Genomic DNA, 27,184 nt, shown 5'->3' with positions numbered 1-27,184 from the left:
TGCCCAAACCAACCTGCTTGCGCTGCCAGGGAAAGATGCATGACCACTCTTGCAGCTTACCTTTGCTTCCCCGTCAGAAGTCATTCTCCTGCATGGAAGCAAAGAAATCTGCAAGGGACATGAATTCTGTGCATGCACAGTGATACAGAATTCCCCCAGGAGTAATTAACATGATTGCAGAAATACTGTTTTGTCAATTTAAAAAGGAAAACAACCTAGGAATAATTATAAATAAAATTAGATAGGACATAAAGCTGTTGTTCTAAGTCTGTACTAAACAAACATTTCAAGATACAGATGCAAATTAGCAGAAAATTTTTTTTTATTTCATGCACCTAAATTATAGAAAATAATTCAGTCATTTGAAAAATAAAACAAAGCACAAGTTTCCTCTAAAACCTGAAACAGATACTATTTGCATACCACAGTGATAAGCACATGAAAGAGTCTTAAAGGTGAACAAGAAAGGTCACATCCAAAATTTTCCTTTCTGCTTCTTAATGGTTCCTAAACAAAGCACAAAATATTTTTTGTTCTTTGTTCACGCTCACCCCAGAAAAACACCAGACAATTTTTGGTTGTTCCACTCCCTCTGAAGCTTTTTGCAGTTAATATCAACAATGCTTCTTTAGTACAGAGAAAAACTGAATACAGGTTTCAAATAATTCAATGAACATGCACCTCCCTGTTTACAATCTTATCTCTTGGACTGTGGTAGGGTAGAGGAACAAGCAATGAAAAATGGCTTAAATAATACCTGTCCTGAGAGAGTATGCCTGACTTTTGTTAATCAGGTTCACAAAGCAGGGATATTGTTCAGACAACAGCAGTGGTCAAGTGTGCTTTTTTTGATGAGGCTGGCAAGAAATTTACAACTTTTTCTTTTGGACACAGCTTTTACCACATTCATCCATAACTTTGTTGCATCTAGTTTGACTTACTGCAAGGTTCTCTACTTGGAGCTACATCTGAAAACCACACTAAAATTTTATCTACCACAGAATGCAGCTGCCTTTACTTAGCAGCGTTTCCCACAGGCAGCATATATGAACAGTGCTCAGCACTGCTCTGCACTAAATTCCAGTACATTTATACATGAATTTGAAAGTGTTTTATTTATAAAACTCTTTATTGTTTGGATCTTGTATATCTTAGAGGCAGCACCTCCTCATATTTTACCCCATCAGTTGAACAACTTGAGTGATCAAAATGTAAGGATCTAGATACATTGGTGGAGGGCCCAAGATGTGGAACTTGATCCTCCCCTTTGTCAAACAGATAATTTTGCATATCTATTTATGACGTCTCACTCCGAGATGAGAAGTTTGACTGGGTGGTGAGAAGGGTTTTAGTGCTGATATTAGATCATGCAGATTTTCTATTTTTTAGTATACGAGGACAACATACATATTCTTGGATAGGCCCTTTACAACTGAAAGAAATTAAGTTTAATAATTACATTATGTTCTACACTGACAAAATTACTTCCTTTTTAAAAATTATTCAATCAAATTATTATGCAAAGCATAATATTAAATAGGCAATCAACTTAACGAGTACTTCTAAAAACTTATCTGCTAAGTGTTGCATAACTGCCAGTAATATTACATAATTGAAAGATTAGAGACAATCTATTTCTCTCTTTTACAATTTAACAGTACACAGTTGACAACACTTTGTGTATAGTTAGTTTCCTTTGTGCGTGTCTTTCAAACAGTAGGAGGAAAAAAACATTTTTGAATTATAGGAAAATTATAATAAAGCCACAAAAATTGGCAGAGGCAAGGGTAGTAGCAAATTATTTTTTAACTTTTTAAAAACTAACTAGATTTCAAGTTTAAGATTTCCTTTTAAAAACTAACCTATCTTTAAGAGGAAATTGATCCTTTAAAAGTTGGACAATTTAACTAGTTTAGAACATGAATTAGTTAATATAATCTGTTAACTAAAATTCTAATTGTACAAATAAATTGGGTACAGCTACAGTACTGGCAAGGAAATTGATATAAGGAAATAAATCAAAGGATTACTTCAGCAAAAGCATGTAAATCTTGCATTGCCTGGATCCTAAAGAACCCAATATAACAACTCATTCATAGCCAGAAATCTCAATTTGTGATAAAATAGTATGTTATATTGCCACCAAGTGGTAACAATTCATTCAATCTCTTTCCAAACCCTTAAAATTATACAGTTTGTAACCTAAATCTAGCATTTAAACAGTGTTGCTATTTTATATTTAGGCTTGGCAGAATTCAAATTTTTTTTCAATTTTGACAATTAAGTATTTTTATTTTTACGGTTGTAAGAAGTTATGGGGTTGTGTAGGGTTAGGGTAGCACAGACAGTGGGGCTGCAAGAGGTTCCCAGTACTGACAACAGGGCTGCAGGGGGCTCCCCACATGGTAAAGGGGTCCAAGATACCTTTCCACAAGGTGTGGGGGAGGTTGTAGTCCTGGCCCAGCAGAACAGAGACCCTCAATCACAGCTATAAGGAGGACAAGCACCTGAGCATGGGGTAGGCCACCCTGATGCTGAACAGTTCCTGCTGAGCAAGTGGAGTCATGATAGCAGAGCTGCAAAGCTGCAGGGCCAGTGACACCAGACATCTACAGCACAAGGTGCAAGGAAGGCTGCAGTATTGGTGGGGCAGAACAGAGGCCGGCCAGGAGTGCCAGGAATAGCTCCTGCCCAGGTTCAGAGCCAATCAGCAGCATGGTGGCCTCCCCTCTGACTAGGGTCTCATCCTCCTCCAGGTCATAGCTGGGAGGGACCACAGCCTTCCCCTCTCCTCCTGCATGCAGGAATCGGGGTCATCAGCCCTGTGACAGCACAGGAAGCTCTCTGCAGCTCAGAGTCATGGCCCTGCTCACTAACTCCCAGGACTTTCCCTGCTACCACAGGGCCGATGCCATCCAATCCCTGCAAGTGCTGATGCGGGCAGGGAGGCTGCACTCACATCAACTGTTATCAACGGATTTTTTTCATCTGTTTCAGTATCTCCGCTGATAATTGATGTTTACCAACATCTATCACTTTAAACTGAATCCTGCCAAGCCTATTTTTATTTAAAATCAAGTCACACCTATCTGAATTATTTCCCTGTCTCACTGCTGAAACAGGAATGGAGTATGCCAAACATTCTGCAGCAGATCTTTCTGCTCTGGAATTTAATATTATTGCAACAATTCTTCCCAGCATTTGCACACATATAGATAAAGAGCTTACCAAAAGCCAGAATGCTGTGCAATATGTAGCTTTGTTGCATCATTTTATGGGAAAGAAAATGTCATGGATTAAGAAAACATGTATAATGTCAGCACCCAGAATGTGTTCAAGAAACACCAATGACAACAGCACTTCTTTTAAGAGAAACGGAGGCAGATGGTGTTTGCATCGAAAGAATTCATTTTTCCAAAAGACCAAAAAATCTTCTGAAAAGGCATGTCATCAAAAACAAAGACTTTTCCAGAATGTAAGATTATACTTTCCCCATAATACACTTGGTAATAAAAGAGAAATATAGAATGCACAGAACTGTTGCTTAATAGAAGATTACATATGAACTATTCCATAATGCACCAGCAAGTTCAATTATATGAGTTATAATTTCTTAAGAACACAGGCTATAGTTTTGCTAATTATTTTACCATTATCCCTTTTACAAGCTTCCATTTTTAGAATGATCCAAACACTATCCAGATATTAGATTGGCATGGTAACACTTCTATCATTAAGGGGGGTTAAGTTTCGCACTTAAAGCTGGAATTCAAGCTCTTTGTTTTGTAACGCAACACTGTGTACGTTCCCTGAGCTTAGAGCACAGAATCTGAGAGTACATCATGAATTTTCTGGAGATTTTTCAGCAAAATCTGTTACTCAGTTTGTGAACTAAAATTAATTTAAAATGGGCCCTTCAAGAATTTTCTCTCCATTGTGTGATCTGACTCTGTAGCCCTTTTGCTAACAAATGGCTGGTTTGTTATTCACATTTTCCATATAATTAAGACTTATCTACCAACTTTGAATGTACATTTGAGGAACTTAAATTTACTTAATTACAGTCTATTAACTGTCTTTTCCTACCTTTCCCAATATAGTCACAATCTTCCCTTACTCAAAATGGCTACTATTTCCCATAACTTAGAATAGAACCAGAAATATTCCCGTCCTCAGTAAATTTCTTCACTGTGTGAATTAAGCCAATTATTAAAAATATATATATATTATATATATGGAAAAACAGGAATTCTACTATGTGAAGCCATAAGGACCCCTCCTAGATCTTCCTCTATGTGGATCACCATTAAAGTAGGAATCAACAAACTCTTTGGGAGTGGGTTAAGCAACTATTTACTAAACATCAGAAAAGTGCTAGAAATCAGGACTCCTAGGTTCTTCTCCCAGTTCTAGGATGGAGCATGTAGTCAAGCAAAATATTTGTCAGATTCTATAAGAGAGGCAGTGTGGCTGAGTAGATAAGACTGGTCTATGCTACATTACATATCTGGGTTCCATTTCCAGCTCTGAATACCATGTTACGTTACCATGTTATGAGACACCTCTCAACTATACCCTAATGCCCACACAGCACATTTCCACTGACATTGTCAAACTTCCTCATACTCACAAAGAACATCACTCTGCTTCTGTTTGATAAGAATACATACTATACATTAATCTCCTCAGAGCAAAACACAAAACCTTAATTAAAATGTCAAGCATCTTCCATGAGCACAAAACATACTTCACTCTTGGTACTTGTCAACCCAGAATAATTTGCAATTAAGGTTTTGCATTATCCCCAATTTAATTCCTTTTAAACAAAACTTTTATTTATGGAATTAGTCCACATAACCTAGACAACATTAAAAGTGGGACAGCAGGGGAAATACATAACCTTATTTCTGTGGCTAACACGCAGTCAACCTACATTTCTTTACAGTGGACTGCACTTCCACTTACATCCTCCAGACTGGAACATGCAGTGTCCTCAAAGGACATTGCTAATGGTATTTCAAATATCAGCCAGTAAATAGCCTTTAGTGTCATGGAAATTTACCAGCCCAGATAACAAAATCTTCTCACCAACTCTGACAATAACAATAATTAAAACACTAATATTATTGTATTTTTCATCAAGTAAGTGGGCAAACAGAATGTGGCATGGACTGAAGAATGCTCCAGAGCAATGCTTTTTCGATTCTCCACAATAAAAGCTAAGGCATTACAAGTACAACCATGTCTAATAACCAGCTTATGATTTACCTAAATTACAACAAACACTAGTTGAGTTATGTCCACATAGAAGGGTCCCCCGCACACACACACACAATAACCAAGTGCCATTCAGGTTTCTGCATTCATATATAAAAACATAATTAGAAGACACAGTATTGGCACATTCTGGGAAACTTGGATAAGCAATCCCATAGATTCTTAGCAAGGACAGAGTGCACAGAGGTTATTATATTTAGGTAGCTACTTATTTACTGATTTCTTTTATTTCAGAACTATTCATAAAAATATCTGTCATAATTTCAGTACCTCTATTTAGTGAGTGGCGCTAATCTCTCCTTTAGTAGGAATGCCATTTTACTCATGGTTCCTGGTTTGGTCCCCAGGACTTCCCATCTGATCATATGATGTGAGACCAAAACTCCTTTTCCCAAAAGAAAGCACTGAACATGTTGTTGTGCCTCCTATTTTTAAAATAACCTCAAATATGTGTAAAGCCCAAAATCAATTACTATGAAGTGGGTGCGTAACTGGCTAAAAAATCATAGCAAAAAAGTAGCTTAAATGGCTTCCTGTCAAAATGAGAGGATCTAGCAGGGTATCAGAGGGATCTGTCTAGGGCCCAGTACTATTAAATATTTTTATTAATTACTTGGAAAACAGGAGGGAGAGTGTTCTTATAAAATTTGCAAATGACACCAAGCTGGGAGGGGTTGCAATCAGTTTGGAGGACAAAAATAAAATTCAAAATGACCTGGATAATTTAGAGAACTGGTCTGAAACCAACAATATGAAATTCAATAAAGACAATGCAAAGTACTACTGTTATGAAGGTAAAATTCAAATGCACAAATACAAAATGGGAAATAACTAGTTAGGAACTAGTACTGCAGAAAAGGATCTGAGGATTATAGAACTCACCCATCAGAAATAACCCCTCCTTATAATGACTGTCATGGTTTTTATGCTGTAAACAGATTACAGTATCATTTGGAGATGAGGGCTAACATATACCCATAGTGATCATTTGTTCCAAAGGCTTCCAAAAGCAATGCGGCTATGAGTCTCTTAATTTTCAGAGAAATCAAGATACCATCCAATACATACCATGGACAAGGTGGGATTATTACGTACCACGTGTACTAAGGTTATATTCTAATAAAATTAGAAAAGGGAAAAGTAACTCACCACTACTGTGACAGCCCTTTCTCCAGTTCTGGTGAAAAATGGTGTTGTGAATGGGTCCCAAATCCTGCTTTTTCAAAGACCTCTAAGAAGAGATGGCAATTCTCTAACTGGAAGGCTAATTCTGGACGAAGGAGGAATCTTCTGAAGGAAGAGGGAAATAACCTAAAGTGAGAAAAGCACAGCCTGTGAAGAAATATGGAGCTAATGCCTCAGTCCTTCCAGTTTCCCCAACAGGAAGTCAGAAGATAACTATGGGGCTGAAGGTGTGGGACTGGAGAAATGGATAATAGCCCACTTTCTCCTCCACATCAAAAGGAAGTACTTTGACACACCTATACAACACAAGACTCGCTAAGGCTATGGCTACACTACAAGGCTTTTAGGAACATGGCTGTGCCACTACAGGCATGCAGTGTAGCTACTATTTGTCGACCGGAGAGAGCTCTCCTGCCAATAAAAAACTTCCACCCCCTGAGGAGCGGCAGCAGCTTTCTTCACAGCTGTTCACACTGGCACTTTTTGTCGGGGGGGTGGGCTGTTTTTTTTAAACACTCCTGAAAGACAAAAGTGTTACGGACGAAGTGCCAGTGTAGACAAAGACTAAGAATAATCCTGAACAGTCTTCTTTGCACCTCCTCTAGCATCCTCCTCTCACCCCCTCTGTTCCGCTAATTATCCCTGCCGAGGTGCAGGTATGAGCCCTTATCCTACATGCTTCCACGGGGGATAAACTCGGTGTACCGTAGCTTGGCAGGAGGGCGAGGGAACCAAGGGGCGAGCACCTCGATGTGGACTTTGGCGATCTCTCGGGACTTTTCACAGGCTGCACATTGGGGTCCCTGGTCCAAGTGTCCCGAGGCCGCTGGGGCCCTGCCGGCCGGGCTGTCCGGAGTCCGGCGGCGCCGGCTGGGGCGTTGGCTCACACTAAGGGCAGCTTCCCCGCTCTGGGCGCTGGCACAGGTGAGTCCCGCTACCCCGGCCACGCACAGTCCCCAGCCCGGCCCGCCCCCGACCCTGCCCCAGGCTCGGCCAGCCCCCGAGGTCCGACCAGCCACCCCTCAGGGCCCGCGGCCCGCGCTCACCGTTGGGTCAGAGCCGCTGCACGTGACACGACCCCCGCCTCTTCCGAAGCTCGCGCCACAAGCCGGGACCATTCGGCTGCGGCTGCAGCAGACACGCGCCCCACTCCCCCCACCGGCGCGTATTACTTACGTCATCCAAAGGCGACAATACTGTCCCGGCTTCCTCCTCCGGTAGGGTGTGTGCGACTGGCGTGCGTGTCTCCGGGGCGCCGCCATGCCGAAAGTCAAGGCGGAGAAGCGGTGCCGGCCGCAGCGCCGCGAGGGCCAGGGCCCAGGTGAGTGCGCGGGCCCGGCGGGGAGAGGCCGGGCTGCGGCCGCAGGTCGCGTTCCCTAGGCCCGTTCGGGCGTGCGGGGAGCTGGCCCAGGGCTGGCGTGTGCCGCTGCTGTCCGGCCCGGGGCGTGGCGGTGCCGGCGACAGGCGCCGGCGGGGGCCGCTCGGGGAAAAGGGACCGCAGACGGGGGGTGGCGGCGGCGGCAAAGGAGCCGAGGCTCCGAGTGCCGCGGGCGGAGACGGTGTGGGGCCGTTGCTCGCTCCCTGTGACGCTCTCAGCAGCCCCGCCGCCAGCGGAGTCGCCGATAGGGAGGGCTGGAGAGCCGGTCTCTTGGAGGCGCTGCTGTATCCTTCCCGTCTCGGCTGCGGCCTGCGGAATGGAGCTGTGCGCGGGCAGGCAAAGCCCGGCGGGAGCCTTCAGCCGCCTGGCGGCTGCAGTCTGCTCTCCTCGGTGGCCCCGTGTCCCTAGTGCAAGCTGATGAAGGCGCGGACTCTGCTATGGTTCTGCTTGTTTTAAGATCTCCTTAGAACATGCTTCTTCTGCAAGCCCTTTGGCTGATGTCCTCCACTCCTGGCTCGTACTTGTACACGGGCGAGCATACTGTTGTCACTCCGATTTTATTACTATGCAGCTGTGTAAAAAGACCAGGTCCCTATCCTAAAAGAGTTCCGTCTAAATGCAGTAGTGAAAAAAATAGTTGTGGTTTTAGGATCCTGGAAGTAGTGTTGATGTGTAATTTATTGCTTTAACCTGAGTACAGTGTCACCAATAATTTTCTTATTGTTTTACATTTGTTGTTCCCAGTATCACTAATAATGGTATTTCCAGCTACAGTGGTTGATTCTGTGGGCTCCCCTGCTTCTGAAATGTCATTAATCCCAAGTGCCAGCCTTTACAATCACAAGGGCATTGTATACACCAAGGGGATAAGTGTACTATACACAGATCAATGGAAGGAGAGAGGCAGTGTTGTTATCGTTAATGTCTTAGAATATGACATCTGGAATTGGCCATTGTCAGGAGACAGGGTCCTGGGCTTGGTGGATTGTGGGCTTGACCCAATATGGCTGTTCTTATGTTTACACTACAGAGGCACAATTGTGGCATTGTAGCACTGTAGTGTAGATGCTTCCTACACGGTGGGAAGGGGTTTTTCAGTCAGTGTGGGTAGTTCATCTCTTTGAGAGGCAGCAACTTTCTGTCATTCTACATGTGTCTACAGTGGGGTTAGGTCAACCTGTCACACAGGGCATGAGATATTTCAGAGCCCTGAGCCATGTAGCGCAGGTGTAGGTGTAGACCAGGTGTTAGACTGGTAAAGTGGTCTTGTTACAGTAAAAGAATGTGAATCACTGTTTTAGAAGTATAAAGTTTAGTTTGCTGTACCAAAGTAACTGTGATATTTTTAATGATAGTGATATAACTGGCTTGGTTATACCTTATTTTAGGTATCATGTTCAATACTGGAATTGGCCAGCACATCCTGAAAAATCCCCTCATTGTTAACAACATTATAGAGAAGGTTGGTAATAACTGGACCTCACCAATTAAAATAGCTGTCATAAGAGTTGCATTCAAACGTTCTCTGTCATAAAATCTTTTAAGGCAAATGCTTGTAAACAATTTACAGCACTACTTAAAATTGGATACTGTGTAAGTCTGAGGTGCTTAATCCCCTCCTGGCCTCTTGAAAGGTATGGGAAATGTTAATTCAAGATGTGCATTTGGTGAAAGATTTTCTAAGTGCTTTCTCTTTTCCTTCAGAATGGCCGTGAGTAAAATCCTGGCCCCATTGAAGTCAGTGGCAAACTCCCATTGTCTTAAATGGAGCCAAGGTTACACGCAGGGTTTTGTGTGCACACAGAGATGTGATTACCTAATGGCTACGTTTTCAAAAGGTTGCATGCAATTAAAAGTGAAACTGTTGGGCAACTTTGCTTTTGCCTTGAAAACAGGTTCTCCAAATTTGTTAACCATATACAGGATTAGCTCCACTAATGTCTGCACATAGAATTCCTTAGTTAAGATTACTTTGCAATTTTTTTTTTTTTTTGTATTGGTTTCCTACAATCTCATTTGTTCTTAGGCTGCCTTACGGCCCACAGATGTTGTCCTTGAAGTAGGACCTGGAACTGGTAACCTGACAGTAAAAATGCTAGAGAAAGTTAAAAAGGTAAGAATGAGTTAGGAAAAATTCATCTTGATTTTTCACTGAACAAACTGCTACTTAGTAGATGAACAAATGAAAAGGTGTCCAACTGCTCTATTCAAATGTGTGTGGGGGGGGAATAATGTATCTATTCCTTTCTGGGTGTTCATATCCTTCTCTCTGTACAACTCCACTGACAGAGTAACAACGGTGCTTCTAAAGAGAAGTTAAGAATATTTGATAATTGGATACGCAGTGTAATTGTAATTGACTGCATTAACATTTGTGTGGATCTTTACCATTTTTACAAGGCATTCAACTACATTTAGGTAAAGAATTGTGCTTTACATGTGTAGTTGTCTTCAATGGCCTTGTTATCCTTCTGAAATTTTAATATAGTCTGATATTTTGGTGATAGAAAATGTGCATATCCTAATGTAAGATTTTTTTTAAATGTAACAGAAGCTATTCTTACTCTGAGATAATAGCAAGAAATCTATTCATAGTTCTGATTTAGTTAAAGTTGCAAATATAACTCCTTGTTTTCAGGTAATTGCTTGTGAACTTGACACACGACTTGTGGGTGAACTTCAGAAGAGAGTCCAGGGCACGTAAGTACTAACACTGGAAATAGCTCCACTGCATTTTAGGGGCCTGACCTCTTTAGAAATGTGTATTTCTAAGGTAATAACGGTGCGTTTTCCCACCCCTAGATGCCTAGCAAATAAACTAGAAATAAAGGTTGGAGATGTGTTGAAAACTGACTTACCATTCTTTGATACGTGTGTGGCTAACTTGCCTTATCAGGTAAGGGCAAAGCAAGTGCAGTGGAATAACAGTTTACATGAATTTTTGATGGTACTTGCTCAGAGAGGACATACTAACAGTGTTACTCTTTCCCTAGATTTCTTCACCTTTTGTTTTCAAGCTGTTGCTACATAGACCTTTTTTCAGGTATGTAGATGAGACTCTCTGGATTGCCTAATGCAAAACAAAGGCTAATTTTACAAAACATCTGATTTGGGATTATTGTTAAAGATATCAGCCCAGGAAACCACTAGTCAAGAACTCTCCCTAGCATAGTACTCCCAATGGCCGTTGCCAGTGCCGAAGTATTAAACACCTAGGAAGAATTTGAGACTTGGCATAACCAAGTGCAGCTCCCACTAAAGTAAATAGGAGTTTGCTCCTGCTTACTCTAGAAAGGACAACCCCAGGCCTAAGCAGGGTGTCTTAAGAGTTGTGGAGAAGTAGAGCCGATTTGGACTGGGGGGTTGTGGGGTGTCTCCAGGAAAATCAAAGCAACTTCATGTTTAATATATGGTTGCGTAGCTTGTTTAAGGGCTCTTGCTGATAGTTTAACTTGTTGGCAGTTAGCAGTGATACCATGAACTCGAGTACTGCTGTTGTTGATGCCATTGACTGGATTTGAAGGACTAGTAGGGCTATCTATTTTTACTGGGTGTTTGTTTTTTTGTTTTTTTTCTAAAATTAGATAAGTTTTGAAATGCAAATAGCTCACTTTTATTCTAGTTTGGCAGTTCTGCAGATTCAGACTTTGCTACAGTACTAATCAGTGACATTAGATACCAGTATGCCTATTAGCAGTCAGGAAACTTGTCACGTACAATGCAAGATTGGTGATCAGCACTTCTTTAACTTAGTGAATTACCAAAAAGCAATTAATTTACTATTTTAACAATTTTACTCAGGAAAGTTCATTTCAAAAGAAACCTCTGGCTTTCAGAGGTCCAGAATGAGAGGTGTAAGCAGGTAGAATTATTTCACACAGGTCATACATGTAAGACTGAGACTAAATTCTCTTAATTTCCTTCTGACCACTGGGTACAAATAGCCAAGTTCAGACCGAGGGTAAGGAGGTGCTATAGTGGGTTTGCTGTAGCTGTGCCTAACTTACATCAGGGCTGAGGCTCTCTAATATGAGTGTATGACACATCTCTATGCTTGCCTTTAAAATAAAAAGCCAATAATCTACAAGTAATAGAGCTTCTAGGAATAAATTATTTGCAATATAGCACTCATGTTTTCATTTCTTTAATTCTCAGGTGTGCAATACTTATGTTTCAGAGAGAATTTGCTCTTCGTTTGGTTGCAAAACCAGGAAATAAACTATACTGCAGACTTTCAATTAACACTCAGTTATTAGCCCGTGTGGATCATCTAATGAAAGTAAGTGAAACTACATCTATAACCAATGTAGGAATGTGTGTCAGAGTGAGGAGGCTTTCTCAAGTATGTGAATATTTGCTTCCTGCTGTTTGAGATAGTTACCTACTTTTTAATGGTTAACAGGTTGGAAGGAATAATTTCAAGCCTCCACCCAAAGTTGAATCCAGTGTTGTCAGAATAGAGCCAAAGAACCCTCCACCACCTATTAATTTTCAGGTGAGATTCAAATACTGCAGACCATATACAATAAAATAACTGAATAATAGTGCTGTTCAGTGTTTTGTTCTGTATGCTCTTTCAGGTGGTGTAAAAGCAACACGATACAACTCATGTAACTTACATAAACACTGTTAAAGGATTTTTTTTTAGACAGTTTAAATAGGCCTAACTCAATCATATCAAAAGACTAGACCAGTGGTTTTCTACCTTTTTTCATTTGTAGACTGCTAAAAAATTTCAAATGGAGGTGTGGACCCCCTTGAAAATCTTAAACATGATCTGCGGACCACAGGTTGAAAATCACTGCACTAGACATTCATTGACTCTCCATTGTACCTCTCCCCTTCTTAAGCAGACTCTCATCGAGTATCTTTCCAACATTATCTGGATGCCCCAACAGCAGTTCAAACTCAACTTTCCTCAAAACCCCTGTTCCTTTCCTAGAAGTGACACAGACCAGGATCGCTGTGGTTAGGTTTGTCTCAGACTGAAAGGTAAAAGCTCCTGGCTAGCAGGTGGTGCTAATACCTAGCTCTTTTGTAGTGCTTTTCATCTATAGACCTTAAAGTGCTTAAAAGACATTTATGGCTGTTGGCAGTATTTAATTGATCAAGAGCAAAGAAGAGTCCTTTAGGACTCGGAGACTATGCGCTCTTGCTGAAGATCAACACTCCAGGGCAATATTACTCTAGACATTTATGTAAAAAAGGGAAACACCTTAATATCATCACCACAGTTTTGCCCAGGTTCAGCCAGATGTTCCTCAGCCATGTGACTTGTAGCTATCTAGAGATCTGGGTGATTGTCCAGTTACCAGTTCGGTAACGTCTGCCTACCTTTGCCAGTGAAGTATTTAGCTTGTCAATTTGTACTCTGTGTTGTGCTATTACTAAGATTTACCTCTTTGTCATTGTGCTGTCATGAAATCAATAGTAGATAGTCTGGCCTGGTTATTAGCAGCTGTATATTGCTTCAGGCAAATGTTGTGGATTTTGTGTTTCAGGAATGGGATGGTCTAGTAAGGATAGCCTTTGTCAGGAAAAACAAGACACTTTCTGCAGCATTTAAGTAAGTTACTTCTATTAGAGGGTTTTTTCAAAGTTTAAGAGTTTATTGAATTGCTTGTTTTGCCTACAAAAATACCCAGCAATCCTCCAGTCTAGTTCTGTAGCAAGCCTTGCTTCAACAACCATATTAATCAGACCATTCAGGCATCCCCATAGTGCAGGGTTGGACAGTTTACACTGTGATCATGGAAATCTTATACAGGGAAACCTTTACATGCCAATTAGGCAGTTGCCTTAAGAGATCATCCAATATGTTCAGTACAGCTGTTGAATATTTATTTTAAAAACCTCTGAACAGCCACTCAAGTCACAACTTGTTTTTTTTAAAAAACAGATTTCACTGTAATTAGATGTCTTGATCAATGGTTGACTGTATTGACTCACTTTCAGATCAAGTGCGGTGCAGCAGCTGCTGGATCAGAATTATCGAATTCACTGTTCTATACATAACATTGTAAGTAGGATGTTTTTCGGTTTTAATGTGTTAAATGTAACATTCCAGGTGAGCTAACTATGAGATGTAAAATTCAACAGAGGCAAGATGGTACAAAAATCTTTCATCCAGAAGTTAAAACCAAAGAGTACCCTTAGAATAACAGAATATTTAAAATAAACAGAATTCTTAAGATCCTCTAATCTATAATAAAGGTTTACATGAAAATTTAGAAACAAAGGATATATTGAGATTCCATTGATGTCTCCACGGGTGTAATTTACTCTCCTCCCCCCCTGGCCCCACGTTAGGGCTGCTCAGAGCTTGGCATAGTATAAAACCATTGACGCTGCATCTATTTGAAAATATTTCTAGTGACTCATCTTCAGTGAGTTTGAGGTTGTTTACAAAAATCTAGGAACCAGGCCTGCACTGATCCTTTTTTAAATTATTTAACTCTTTTAATAAGAGCTGATCCTTAGAAGAGAATGGTTAGTCAGGCTAATTTCAGCTACAGCGATCTGTTATGTATAGAATTGTGCTTAACATGTAAAGTACCTTTTTTTTTTTTTTTCCAAAATATACAATAGTTCCAAGTTTTAATACTGACTAATGTGACATTCACTATGCTGTACAGTTCTTTAGTCTTCCTAACTTGCATGGTGCTGCATCAAAACTTCCAATTTGCTGTGGGGATACACATTATTCAAAAATAAATTTCTCTTTAGACTTTATGATCTTTTATTTGCGCATACAGAGCCAACCATTGATATAGAATAAACAGTTTAATTAGGTAGAACCTAAGTAATCTAATCTAGAAAAATAACTACATTATCTGAAATACTTACCCACCTGGCCATGCCTCCGTGTACTATGAATATAGAGGTAGGCATGGTTCCTGCTTCTTTCTCAGGTGTATACATACCTCCCACCATTCAAAGTAGCTAATGTGGGTTGGGTACTGCCTCCAGGGACTGAGAGGACAGGTTGGGGGGATGGGGCAGATCCTGTCCCCTGCGTGGGGTGGGGAGGGGAATTGCAGGGTGAGTGCAAAGCAGGTTGTTCTGCAGTGGCAGCTCCCGTTCTGCAGGGCTGGCAAGCCTCAAGTTCCTGCTCTGGGTACTCTGACCTGGACCCTGGCACATAAGTTGCAACATGGCTCAGGTTTAGCCCAGCTGGGCCAAACCTGAACAAAGGGTGTTGCAACCCTGTGCACCAAGTTGCAATGCCACTCACTCAGATTTGCCACCCCTACCCCTGTCAGGAGCCAGGCCAAACCTGAGCAGTGTTGCAAATCTGGACAGCAGGGGCCAGGTCACAATGCCTGGAGCAGGGAGCCTAGTCCAGCCAGTCACATGGGGCAGGAGCTGCTTCAGCTGGGGGTTTGTGTATCAAAGCGGGACAGTACTGCAAAACCCAGGATTGATGGACAGTCTATGTACCTTGGTGAGAAAACAGCAACCTGAATTTTTTTTAAAGCATTTTTCATCTGGAATGGTCAGTCACCTTGATGCATAGCAAAGGTTGGGCATGGTGCTTAGATAACTGAAGACTTGTGGAATGCACAAACTTTTAAAAATCATTAATACTGAAGAAATAACTTATCTGTATTGCAACTTACATTGACAGGAAATACCAGAAGATTTCAAAATTGCAGAGAAAATACAGATGGTTCTAAAAAATACAGGTTTCTCTGAAAAACGGGCTCGCTCAATGGATATAGATGACTTCATTAGGTAAACTCCATTCTCTCTGTGAATTCCCTTCATACTTCAAACACTGCTCTGTTCTAAAACTGCAGGGACATCTCTCGTATAAAACTAGCAGATCTGCATTGGGTTGGATTGGGGAAAAAGTAGTGATAGCCCAAACACCATCCACTTTAGAAATGAGATGTCAAACTATTGACATGTTATGGATCCAGTGAGGAAATTACTGTAAATATAGGGAAAACTACCTCTTACTACAGTCTTTAACTCTAGTAGTCTAGGATGATTTTAGGTCCAACAATTAATATATATGAAAACAATAGGGATTCTGAACAGAAGACTGAGTCTGTTGGAAACTTCTAGACTAACAGGAAGTGAAATTTGTGCTGTAGTTAGTTGAAAACTTACTCTAGACCAGGGGTTCTCAACCTTTTTCTTGCTAAGGCCCCCGCCAAATGCTATAAATACGCCAGGGCCTTGGGAGGGGTGGACTCAGGGCTCCAGGCCAGAGGGGACCCTTGGGCATGGGCATAGTTTTACTTCTCTGTGGTGGGGGGCAAGAGCTGGTGGGGCTCAAGCCAGCTCCGCACAGCGGGGTCCAAAGAGGGAGCACCACCGCCACCCGCGGACTCACTCAGGAGACCACCCAGCCTGTCTGGGCTGTTGGGGGACACAACCAAAAAATATAATTCAAAGTGGGGACTCAGTTCAAAAAGTTTGAAAACCGCTCAGGTGCAGGAAGGGAGTAGCTAAGGCTGGGGCAGGCAAACTTTTTGGCCTGAGGGCCTCATCAGGTTTCTGAAATTGTATGGAGGGATGGTTAGGGGGGGCTGTGCCTCCCCAAGCAGCCAGGCATGGCCCGGCTCCCACGCAATGTCTGACCCCCCCTGCTTCTCGCCCCCTGAGGGCCCCCCCGGACTCCTGCCCCATCCAACCCTCCCCCCCCCCCCCCCCCGTTCCCTGATGGCCCCCCCGGGGACCACTGCCCCATCCATCTCCCTACTATTTGTCCCCTGACTGCCCCCAGATCCTTTGCCCCTATCTGCCCCCCACCACCCTCTTCAACCCCCGCCCCCCTTCCTGACTGCCCCCCGGGGACCCCTGCCCCATCCATCCCGATCGCCCCCTGCCACCCCATCCAACCCCTCCTCTCCTTCCTGACTGCCCCCCGGGGACCCCTACCCCCATTCAACCGCCCCAACCCCTATCCACAAGCCTGCCCAACTCCCCTGCCCTCTATCCAACCTGCCCCCCCACTTATTGCGCTGCCTGGAGCGCCGGTGGCTGGCGGTGCGGCTGCACCAGGACAGGCAGCTATGCCACGCAGCACAGAGCACTGGGTCAGGCCGGGCTCTGCAGCCCCACTGCCCAGAGCATTGCGCTGCATGGCTGGGGACAAGCCTCCTGGGCCAGGAGCTCAGGGGCTGGGCAGGATGGTCCCACAGGCCACCTCTGAGCTAAGGGCTGTGTGAAGCGAGGGGTGTAGCTCAGGGTACGGTGCGGGGGTAGCTAGGGGCTGCGTACAGGCAGGGGGGGCTCCCAGCTTCGGGGGGAGGCACCTGGGGCGCCCAGCTTCAGCCCCCTTGCTGCTCCTGGCTTGTGGGCGGCAGGGGAGGTTTGCCGGCTTCACCCCTGCGCTGCTCTCAGCTGGGGCGGAAGCGGTGCTGCCAGCTTCAGCGCTGGGGGCACCGAGTTTCAGTTGTGGGCCTCTGCAGCTTCTCTGAAAGGGCTCACGGACTCCCAGACCCCTGGTTGAGAACCGCTGCCCTAGACTCCAATGATCTGAATCTTTTGTGAGGGGCATTATTTATATATCTTTAAACACATCTTTACTACACATGATGATGCCACACACAGGCTGAGGGCAACAAAGCAACACACATTTGAATCAAATTTCAGTTGAAAAGGAGCTTGACAGTTGGATTACATAAGGCTGGGAGAAGTACTTTATCACCAAAGATGAAGATCCTGATCCCTTAATATGAAGAAACAGATTATATGGATTAAACTGCTGTTTACAGCATTCTGGAGTACCTAAATCTCCTTCCATAAATTGCATTATAGGACTATGACAAGTTAGCTTTAATTTTCATCTTCCCTGAAGTCTTCTACATCTCTCCCTTAGAGTTTCTAGCAGCATTAGACACACTACAGGATTCTGAAACTGCAGCTGTTATATTAATGACCATGTGTTCTCTTGTTGCTGGTCATCAAATTAGGCAGTAGAAATCCCATCTCTTAATGTGTAGCTTCAGAATATTTTAGACACATTGTTTACTCAAATGTAACACAATATGTTAAAGAAGTGACCTAGAAGGCTTACGTACAAGGAAATACTTGTTTTCCTTTCTATACTGTTGCCTATTCATTGTTTAGGAAATGTGGCCAGCTAATCAGGCATTGAGCTCTTGACTCCGGTGGAGAGGAGCTACACCCAAAAGGGTAGGTTCCTAGGGGCATTAGTCTGCTATAACTAATCACAACTTCTTGGCAGAAGTGACTCAACAGGTCTTGCTGCTGTGACCATCTAAATCAACTGCTGTTCTTTGGCTAGTAAAGGTTAAACTGAGTGGCAGACAAGGTTGCCCTAGCATTACATCTGTCCTGAACTTTCAAAGTTGAGTGCTCACTACTCGTCCTTACTGCAAACCTATTAGCAGCTCTTTGCTGTAATGACCAGAACAGAAAGCCGTATTTTAAGACTTCTTATCCACTCCCTTCATCGAGGTAGTTTTTGAAGTAAGTGTTACTGTGTGAAGTACAAATTCGTGTAAGCTGACCACTTTAATTTTTCAGAGTGCTGCATGGCTTCAATTCAGAAGGCATCCATTTTTCATAAATGGCTGACTAGGGAGCATTTTACATTTTCTGGGAAGAACGGAAATGAGACATGGACCAAGGTGTTCATAGAAGAAGAACTCTCATGTTGAGAGCAATCACCAGCATACAAAGTACATCTGACTGTTTTGCAATAACTGCTCAGAAGTACTTGTTTGAAGACGATAGCTGTAAAGGTGCTGTGTTGCATTTTAAAATTGTAACTGTCAAGACTGAAGCTCTGTACCTTTTTTTCCGCATCAGAGCATTTTTTTAAATGTACCCTATGATATGGAGTGACCCCAAATTAAACCTTTCCCTCCCTGACTTTGCACCTTCTTCTGCCATTACAACATTCAGACCTCTGTTTGTTTGGCCACCACAGAACTATTTGTAGATGCCCATTCCTGGAAGTTTAGAATAAATTAACTTTTTAAAAAGATGAAGTGTGCATTTCTTTAACGTTTCCTTTCTGCTAGCTACCACCGGCCCTGGCCTATTAGAGAAATTTCTGCTACAATGAGCAGATCACCACGGTATATGTTCTCGATGTTGGGGCAGTTAAACTCTTGCTATCAGGTTGCACAGCCAAGGGGCTCAAGAGAATGGTAGGCTTTAAAAAGACAGAACAGTTCTTTTGCCTAGTACAGACCTCTTAAACATCCAAACTTGTTTTCAGCTGCAGTTACACCTGTTAACTGCTAGACCCTGAATTGTATTCAGAGGCAGCTAAGAATATACTACCATTTTCACATAAAAATCTTCAGTAACAATGCAGTTTGACTGAAACATTGTATGGTGCCTTTAAGCTTTCTTAAACTGCCTTAACCATACTGTACACTTAGGTCTATAACAGATGGAATACCTTAAAGTGCTTTACAGGGCTGGGTAAGCAGTATTATCCCATTTCAGACTTTAACTGAGAAGCACAGGTTAAATGTCAGTGGCAGAGCTGGGCACAGAGATCACCACTGTCCCTACCTCTTTCTTATACAAATAACCCTAAGATGTACATTAACTGCAGTGGCTTTTCACTAAACTGCATACATTAAATACTATAGCCTATGTACATCTAGTCTCAATAGAGATCCATATACTTTAATATTAATCTCAAACTGTAGGCAGCTGTACAGTACTGAAGAGTGCTATATATCAGAGATTATTACCAGATTACTGCTCTGGGCAAGCAGGAGAGGCTGTTTCTTGCATGATTTTCCCCCTTAAATCTCCCTTTAATTTTTTAATTCTTAACATTGAATATAGGCAGTAGGCTTCTGTTACAATGCTAGCTGCATTATTTTATTTTTGTTAATGAAACTTACTTTTTTGGAACATTTTGTATTTTAATACTCTTGGTATTGTAGGAGCTGGGCACATTTCCTAGTTCTAAAACTGAGTCTTTGCTCATAGTTTGAATTATGGGTTAAGAGCTACAGGGTCACACCATTAACAGTTAAAGACAAAGTAAATGCACTTGTGCAAATTGCCCAGGCTTAGGAGTGGTAGGTAAAGGTAGATCAGCCTAGGAACACTGATTCTATAACACTCTCTTCCTTCTGCCAATGAGGAGTTGGTTGATAGCCTTATGTGCAAAATCTGTAAATGCAACAGCTGGAGCTCTGCAGGCCTGGAACAGCATCTGACAAGGAACAAGCATGTCACTATCATAAGGTTCAAAAAGCAAGCATTGCTTCAGAGTCTAGACAAGAGAGCTTCTATTCACCTTAGGCTAGCATGACAGCCCTCTTCTCCCAGCATGCAAAAAATAAGTTGCCCCTTAAGAAGCAATCTCTACAAAACTGGCAAAGCCTAGCTTGACAGACCAATCTGTAGCCCAGGGGTGGGCAAATTTTTGGGCCCAAGGGCCACATCAGGGTTGCAAAACTGTATGGAGGGCCAGGCAGGGAAGGCTGTGCCTCCCCAAACAGCCTGGATCCAGCCCCCTCTCTGACCTATCCGACCCCCCCGTTCCTTGTCCTAACTGCCCCAACCCCTATCCACACCCCACCCCCTGACAGACTCCCTGGGACTTCCATGCCTATCCAACCCTCCCTGACTGACCCCGAGCCCCTTATCTAACCTCCCACCCCCTTACCATGCTACTCAGAGCAGCAGGAGCTTGCAGCCTGGCCAGAGCCAGCTACACTGCCCTGGGAGGAGCAGCAGGCCAGATCACTGGTGGTGCAGCACACTGAGGCTGCGGGGGAGGGGCCAGGGGCTCAAGGGCCAGGCAGGACAGTCCTGCAGGCCATAGTTTGCCCACTTCTGTTGTAACCAGTAGCTGACTGGAGTAGCTGCACTGGTCCCATTTTAGGGCGGGGGTGTTAGTAAAATTAAGGTTTTATCACACACACTTTGATAGGATTTAGACTCTATTCTCTAACTTCCCTCAATGCAAGCTGAGACAGCCAACCTTAATTGGTGTGGTATCCTACCCTTTTAAACCCTCAAATCAGCAAGAGTCCTGATTTCCTACTATAAACATCCACTTGCCCCAAGTGTAAGAGTTCCTCACCCGTTAGTGAATGTGTTTGCCACAAAGATATCACTGGCTGTCCATTATAGGAGAATGTTCCTAAGAAGCTACTCTCCCTATTTTCTTTTAAAGGGGAAATACATTAAGTGATCATACTTCTTTCCTTTTCATTATTAACCCACGAGTCCTTTTGTGATGCAAGGCTAGTGTAGGAGACAAGAACTAGTCTGTGAACAATACTGAAAACATTTAAAAAGAATCTCCCATCAGCAGTGATGAAAGTATAAATAAAAGTAAAATATATTTGACAGGGGAGTTATTTTAAAAATTGGACATGGATAGAAGCAGGCATATTATATAAATACAGCAGATTCATATTTAAAACTAGCTGCACAGTTTCTCATGAAACTTACAGCTATCTGAATAGCATCTACCATTCCTAATTTGCAGTTTGATGCAATAATCCAAAATTAATCACATTTAGATTACACTTTTCAGAGGATCTTAAAGCACTTTATGTATCACAAGACTGTTTACAGGTAGACAAAAGAAAGGTTAAAACAACAAGGAGTCCTTGTGGCACCTTAGAGACTAACATTTATTTGGGCATAAGCTTTCGTGGGCTAGAACCAACTTCATCAGATGCATGGAGTGGAAAATACAGTAACAGGTATATATATATATCACACACACACACACAAAAAGATGGGAGTAGCCTTATCAAGTTGGGGGTCAGTCTAACGAGACAATTCAATTAACAGTAGAATACCAAGGGAGGAAAAATGACTTTTGTCATGGTAATGAGTCATTACAGAAACTAATTTCCCCATACTGTTACTCACACCTTCTTGTCAACTGTTTGAAATGGGCCACAAGGACTCCTCGTTGTTTTTGCTGATACAGACTAACACGGCTACTACTGTGAAAAAAGAAAGGCTGTGACTTGCTAAAGGAACGCCACCCATGTTATCTTGACTTCTTGTATATAAATCCTCTACATAATATGGCTCAAGCCTCGAGGAAAAGTGAGATTTAGACTTATCAATTCAGATCATTTTAATGAAAGCTTTTGATTTAACAGGGAATGCTTTTAACTTGCATCATCAGATACTATGAACAGAAACACTTTAGCTAGTTTTACTTAGTTATCTAATAAAATTTCCTCTTAATTTTTGATGGATTGCATTCTTAGATGAATGCAGTGAAAGATCAGTACCTTTTGATATAGCTGTTTAAGGACTGAAGTCAGTGAAACCCAATACCAGCCTGTACAGGATGGTTATTACAATAAAAACATCCATTCTAGCACCATGTGCGTTTTAAGTATGATTTTTAAAAAAAATCATATACATCTAATTTCAGTAGATGTGATCACAAAGTAAATTCCTTCCCAAAGCAAATGTGAGTTACATAGAAGTAAATTCTCATCTCTAATTGATGTTTCATTGTTTAATTTATTAAACACATTGTGTAAAATCTACATTGCTTTTTCAGCTTTCATGTTTACAGATAGGAGCTTTTTACCATGATGCAACAAGGGTCTCCCGTAGCCTACCTTCCTATGGGAGTTACAAACATTAAATACTGAGAATCTCTGGCTCATTTAGCTCTCTTTTCATTGCCTTCCCTTTACTTCCTTTCAGTCCCAGCATAAACGGGATTGTGTTCCAAAAACCAAGTTTAAAACCATTCCTAGGGTCTGCTGATATTAACTCCTGGAATCTGTCCTGGAAACAGGGAGAACTCAGAGAGGGCTACAGTTGTTTGACAAAGTTCTTACATAAAAGGTTGGGTTTTTTTCTTTTGGACAGTGACTTGCAAAAATAACTCAAGTGCCACCACCTAAAAAGTGCTGGATACGTATGGTGCTATTTGTGAGACTTCAAGTACCTGTGGGATTTGTATAGCGTTATGTAGAGTTTGTGCAGCCTATTATGCAAATCCCAAACGATAAAGCTTCACCCCACTTTTCAGCTGCTGGCACTGTACAAAGGGAAAAATATGCATTAGCTACTTTCTTTAAAGCAACAGTAGTACTCCATACAAACTATCTGCAAACTACAGTTAATGCACATGTAAGTTGTCATGCATCAGAAGCCAAATTTTTAATAGTATGTGAAAAGTTATTTTGTTTATGCTATTCACTGGATCCCTGAACTTTTATAGTCCTCCTACCCATACGTAGAGATCAGATTGCACCTTTATTCTAGACAGCATTTATCACACTTATACACATACTGTATATCTGTATTATTCTAACATACAACTCTCCTCCATGTTACCTTTTATTATACATCAACTAATTTATATTGTTCTTTACAAAGAAAATGTTAGCATTATATAACCATTTTTTATGGTAGTCAAATAAATCATGATTCCAGATTTCTACGAGGATGGAATGTCCAGCTGTTTGGCCACTCTAACAGCTCTTTTAGTTCCTGTTCAATGATATGGTACATCCTGTGAAATGAACTAGTCACCAAAAAAAAAAAAAAAACAAAAAAACACTCACACTTTAAAGATGTGCACACAATAAAAGTAACTTACATTGACAAATAAGGAATGTCATTTATTAAGGCTGTGCTTCAGAAAGGACATTTAGGGTCAAGTCGCCTTCATCAAGGCACAGAATGGGAAGAGGTTAGCACAGCTGTCTCTAGAAGAGAAGTTATGTACAATCACTGATGAGGTGTGCATGCACGCAAACACAATTTAAAACTGCACAGCTGGTCTTTGAAACAAAATTGAACATAGTTAAAAGGAAATAGTGAAGTGTTTAAAGTCCACAGTTTTACTTCATTATTAAAAAAAATGGCAAAGATTTCCAAAACATAAAATTCACAATTTGAATAAATGAAACATTTTAAACAAAGTGCTTCACAGCTCTGAACCCTACATGGTTGTGCTGTGCTGTCTGGTCTAGAAGCATTCTGGAGACATCATTGAAGTGTTTCACACAAAACTGAAAACGTCATTCAGGTGAAGGAGAAACTGGACATTTCCACAGACACTTCAAAAGTTTTTACGCTTTCAAGTAGTTGAGTTCTTACAGCCACAATCTCATAACAACTGTATGTTACAGTAGTAAGGGTTCGGAGGGTCCATTAGCAGCAGAGGCCCATTTCAAAGGGCACGTGGTCTCTTCGGATTGATCTGTTTACTGGCCTGTTCCTCCTCTTGTAGAGCTGCCCGAAAAGATTTCACTTTATCTTTAAAAAAAAAGAAAGAAAGAAAGAAATGCCACTGTGCTCATGTTCAGTGGGTGTTTTGTAGATAAGTCTTGAGGTTGCAAGTATTTCACCAGCAAGGAGCACAAGGTTGTAGCATTCCTCCATACATGTGAGCAGAGGCTACAGACAACAAGGAGCCAGGGAAGATAATGGACGTTTGAGTACATAAGCTCAAGCGTAATATTCCTATATAAACAAGTTTCTTAGCAACCTGCTCCCCTCTTAGACTTTACTCCTGTTTCTACGAAACTTCACAGTAGCACATTCAATGCAGAGTATGCTTCCCATGCACTCCCTGTCCTTATCATTTATACACACCTATACGCACCAAATCTCCAATTGAGCTGTGCAGGATTACATCTCTAACATGTTTCTACATATTAATGCAACTTCCAGTGCTAACTTTAAAATCTCTAGAATTGGATTTGAAACCATTCTTTATACTGACATGACGGATTTAAACATCTAAATGCAAACAATGCCTTCCAGAATCCACTGTTTTCCTGTAACATAGGAACTGATTTTTGTGACTGCAGTTACACAAGAAATGGAGAATTCCTCCATATTTATTTATTTCACTGCAAAACTCCAGAGAATTAAAGAATACTGAGAAACGGGCTGGAAGAGAAGAGTGTCTACAGATAATTCTGTCACTGTCTTCCTTTTTGCACCCTGCAACACAATAATCCAGTTAGTTACACAGCTCCATCTCCCGAGAAACAAGGAGATCAGACTGTCAAGTTGGGACCAGTATAGGGAAACTAGTTCCCAAATATCTGAGCAATAAACAAGGAGTTGGAATACCCATCACCATGACCAATACTCTCCAAGGGGGGGGGAATGGGAGAAGTACAAACAATCACTGGCAATAATTTTGTTTTCCCTCTCTTTTTCCCCACCCTACAAAGAATTCATAGACAGCAAGTGTACCAGTCAGTATGAATAGAGGCAAGTGTTTATTCTAAATAGCTATGCTTGCAGCACCTTATTTCAAAGGCAGCCTGTAATGATTTTGAAAGAGAGTGGAGTTGCCCAAATTGCTGCTTTACCATAGCCACGGCCAACGTCTACCAACTTGTCTTCCTCAGAGGAAGCAATCCTCTAGCTAATGGGCTCACAGGTGGCACAAGGAAAGTATAACGTTCTTTTGACAGATCTATTTGAGTTACACTTAACCCAACATACAGTGTTAGAGCAGGAGCATTAAATATATAACTCGTGGGACACATGCAATAAATGCATGCATGTGGCCTGCTGGACATACTCAAATTGCAGTGCAAAATCTAAAACTTTTTTCATTTTTTAGAGGAACTTCCCAACATTATGGTTTCAAAGAAACCCTATATATCCAAAACCAATTCACCCTCCTTACTCTCACTGGAGTGAGCAATCATGCTGTGAGCAGTGGCTCTAGATTAGATACAGTCTGAAGAGACAATCAGGGGCACTGAGAAGAATCTGCATTCTGATGTGATTGAAAGAGAGATTGAAAACAAGCTGCAGAGATGAAGGCTTCTGAGCTGAGGACATATTGGTAAGCAAGAGCAGTTCATAACTGGACCCAGAGCTAAACTCTGGTGGGAAGACCTAGAAGGGTGACAATGTAAGAGAAGCAGTCTCCCCAGCCTCTGTTCCGCAGCTGGGAAATAAAGCAGCAGTTGAGAATTAACTGGCAGACTATTTATTTCTCTCTGCCTTATTTTCCCTTTTCCTGCAATTCCATTGAGACTCTTTCCTTCCTTTGTTGTTTTGGATGGACTAGGACAGAGAGATAGACAAAGAGAAAAAAGCTGGAAGACTGAGCCTGGGTTCCATACTTCCAGGATCCAGGGGGGCAAAGTGAAGAATTTTTCCTCTATACTGGTACAGACAGATTATTTGCTTCCTTGATCCGGTGTAATGGAGCTATAGTGCTCTCTGTATTGAATATAGGTTGTAGGACGGAGGAAGAGAAAATTCATAACAATGTTCAGTTATAGCTCATTATTGTTAGTTAGTCCCTTTGATGTATAAGAACCCACAGCTAGTAATGCACACATAAATAAGGGTCTATTTAAATCACAGAGAAATCACACATTTTTCACGGGTTGGTCATGGCATACATAGCAAGTTTCACAGATGTGTAACACATTTGTGAAATTTGCTATTTATGCCCTGCCCAAAAAATGAAAAACGTATGATTCCTCCGCAGCGTTTCTCAAACTGGGGGACCCGACCCAAAAAAAAAGTGTGACGTTACACTCCATATTCTTTATGAAAATATGCTTATGATATGGATGTGACATAACTGAGATATGCTTCATGCAAGATGGCTCATGTAAGATATCATTGGAAAGGTTATGATTTAATGAATGTGATTATCCAATTTGTATGCATGTATCATTTCTGTATCTAAAGTTAGGAATATGGACTATGTAACAATTACAGCTGGAAGATACCCACCAGACAACAGGCCATCAAATTTGATGGGCCATCAGGAAGAAACAATGAGACTGAAGATTCTAATCTCTCTCCTTCCTGGAACTAGCTGTGACACTACTAGGTCAGGTGGTTCTGCCACCTGGTACTAAACACCACCTTGGACTTCTAGTAAATTTTCCACTCACAGGAAGAAAAGGTCAAGTTTGGGAAACAAAAGGCTTCCCGCCTTATGTAAACTGTATTTAAGGCTGGGAGGCAAGGCATTCCAGACTCTCCTCCATGGCCTAACCAAGGAGGAGGACTGCTGAAAGAACCTGAACGGACAAAAGAGACTACCTGAAGGGAAAGGCAGGGGTGAGTCCAGACTGAGACAGGGGTCCAGTCTGTAAGAAGAAATAACTAGAACTCTGACCTACAGAAACTCTGCATTCTGCCTAATTCAACATTTAGGGTGAGAAATTATTTTTTGTAACCTGTTTCTTTAGTGAATCAAACTCAGTTTGCGTGTTTTGTTTTATTTGCTCAGTAATCTGCTTTGTTCTGTTTGCTATCCCTTTAACCACTCAAAATCTGCCTTCTAGAGTTAATAAATTTTGTTTTCTTTATATTAAACCCAGTTTCTGTAATTTCTAACTGGGGGCAAAAAGGGCGGGGGGAGATGCAATTGTGCATATCTTCCTCCACATTGAGGGA

At 41.8% G+C, this 27,184-nt stretch overlaps 3 protein-coding genes across 11 annotated transcripts in view; 1 reads left to right on the top strand and 2 right to left on the bottom strand.

The window, feature by feature from the left end:
* Positions 1-7,666, bottom strand: part of IPO11 (importin 11) — a 311,009-nt gene extending 303,343 nt beyond the window's left edge. Inside the window, exons 1-2 of one of the 4 annotated variants that reach the window (XM_077816907.1) lie at positions 7,639-7,666; positions 6,427-6,588 (exon numbers count right to left, since the gene is read on the bottom strand). The gene's annotated coding sequence lies outside the window, so the exon portion shown is untranslated. Of the gene's footprint in view, positions 1-6,426; positions 6,589-7,167; positions 7,204-7,508; positions 7,614-7,638 lie in introns of those variants that run through there. The other 3 variants (XM_077816909.1, XM_077816906.1, XM_077816908.1) reach the window with 3 other exon arrangements.
* Positions 7,635-27,084, top strand: DIMT1 (DIM1 rRNA methyltransferase and ribosome maturation factor). 4 transcript variants are annotated; one of them, XM_077816914.1, is made up of 12 exons: positions 7,635-7,783; positions 9,229-9,302; positions 9,867-9,953; positions 10,479-10,540; positions 10,643-10,736; positions 10,834-10,883; positions 11,996-12,119; positions 12,243-12,335; positions 13,342-13,406; positions 13,796-13,859; positions 15,468-15,574; positions 18,344-18,806. In XM_077816914.1, exons 1-12 carry the CDS (start codon positions 7,723-7,725, stop codon positions 18,384-18,386), a joined length of 924 nt encoding a protein of 307 aa, XP_077673040.1. In that variant the 5' UTR covers positions 7,635-7,722; the 3' UTR covers positions 18,387-18,806. The 4 variants fall into 4 exon arrangements, 3 of the variants coding, with proteins under 3 accessions (XP_077673040.1, XP_077673041.1, XP_077673042.1); XM_077816916.1 differs by lacking the exons at positions 7,635-7,783; positions 18,344-18,806 and adding exons at positions 8,006-8,428; positions 25,377-27,084; XR_013346128.1 differs by lacking the exon at positions 13,796-13,859.
* KIF2A (kinesin family member 2A) overlaps positions 23,023-27,184 on the bottom strand; it is a 93,325-nt gene continuing 89,163 nt past the window's right edge. For all 3 annotated transcript variants that reach the window (XM_077816913.1, XM_077816910.1, XM_077816911.1), the window contains one exon: positions 23,023-24,049. In XM_077816913.1, coding sequence (XP_077673039.1) covers positions 23,964-24,049 — 86 coding nt within the window. In that variant the 3' untranslated portion in view covers positions 23,023-23,963. The remainder of the gene's footprint in view (positions 24,050-27,184) is intronic.

Source organism: Eretmochelys imbricata, chromosome 5 (assembly GCF_965152235.1).
Source record: "Eretmochelys imbricata isolate rEreImb1 chromosome 5, rEreImb1.hap1, whole genome shotgun sequence".
In the NCBI taxonomy this organism is placed as follows: domain Eukaryota; kingdom Metazoa; phylum Chordata; order Testudines; family Cheloniidae; genus Eretmochelys; species Eretmochelys imbricata.
This window is presented reverse-complemented; position numbering and strand designations above follow the sequence as displayed.

Coding starts and splice junctions, on each gene's coding strand:
- DIMT1 (XM_077816916.1), top strand. CDS start 8,311: ATGCTTCTTCTGCAAGCCCTTTGGCTGATGTCCTCCACTCCTGGCTCG. Junction 12,120..12,242: donor GTGTGGATCATCTAATGAAA/GTAAGTGAAACT, acceptor AATGGTTAACAG/GTTGGAAGGAATAATTTCAA. Junction 12,336..13,341: donor CACCACCTATTAATTTTCAG/GTGAGATTCAAA, acceptor TTTGTGTTTCAG/GAATGGGATGGTCTAGTAAG.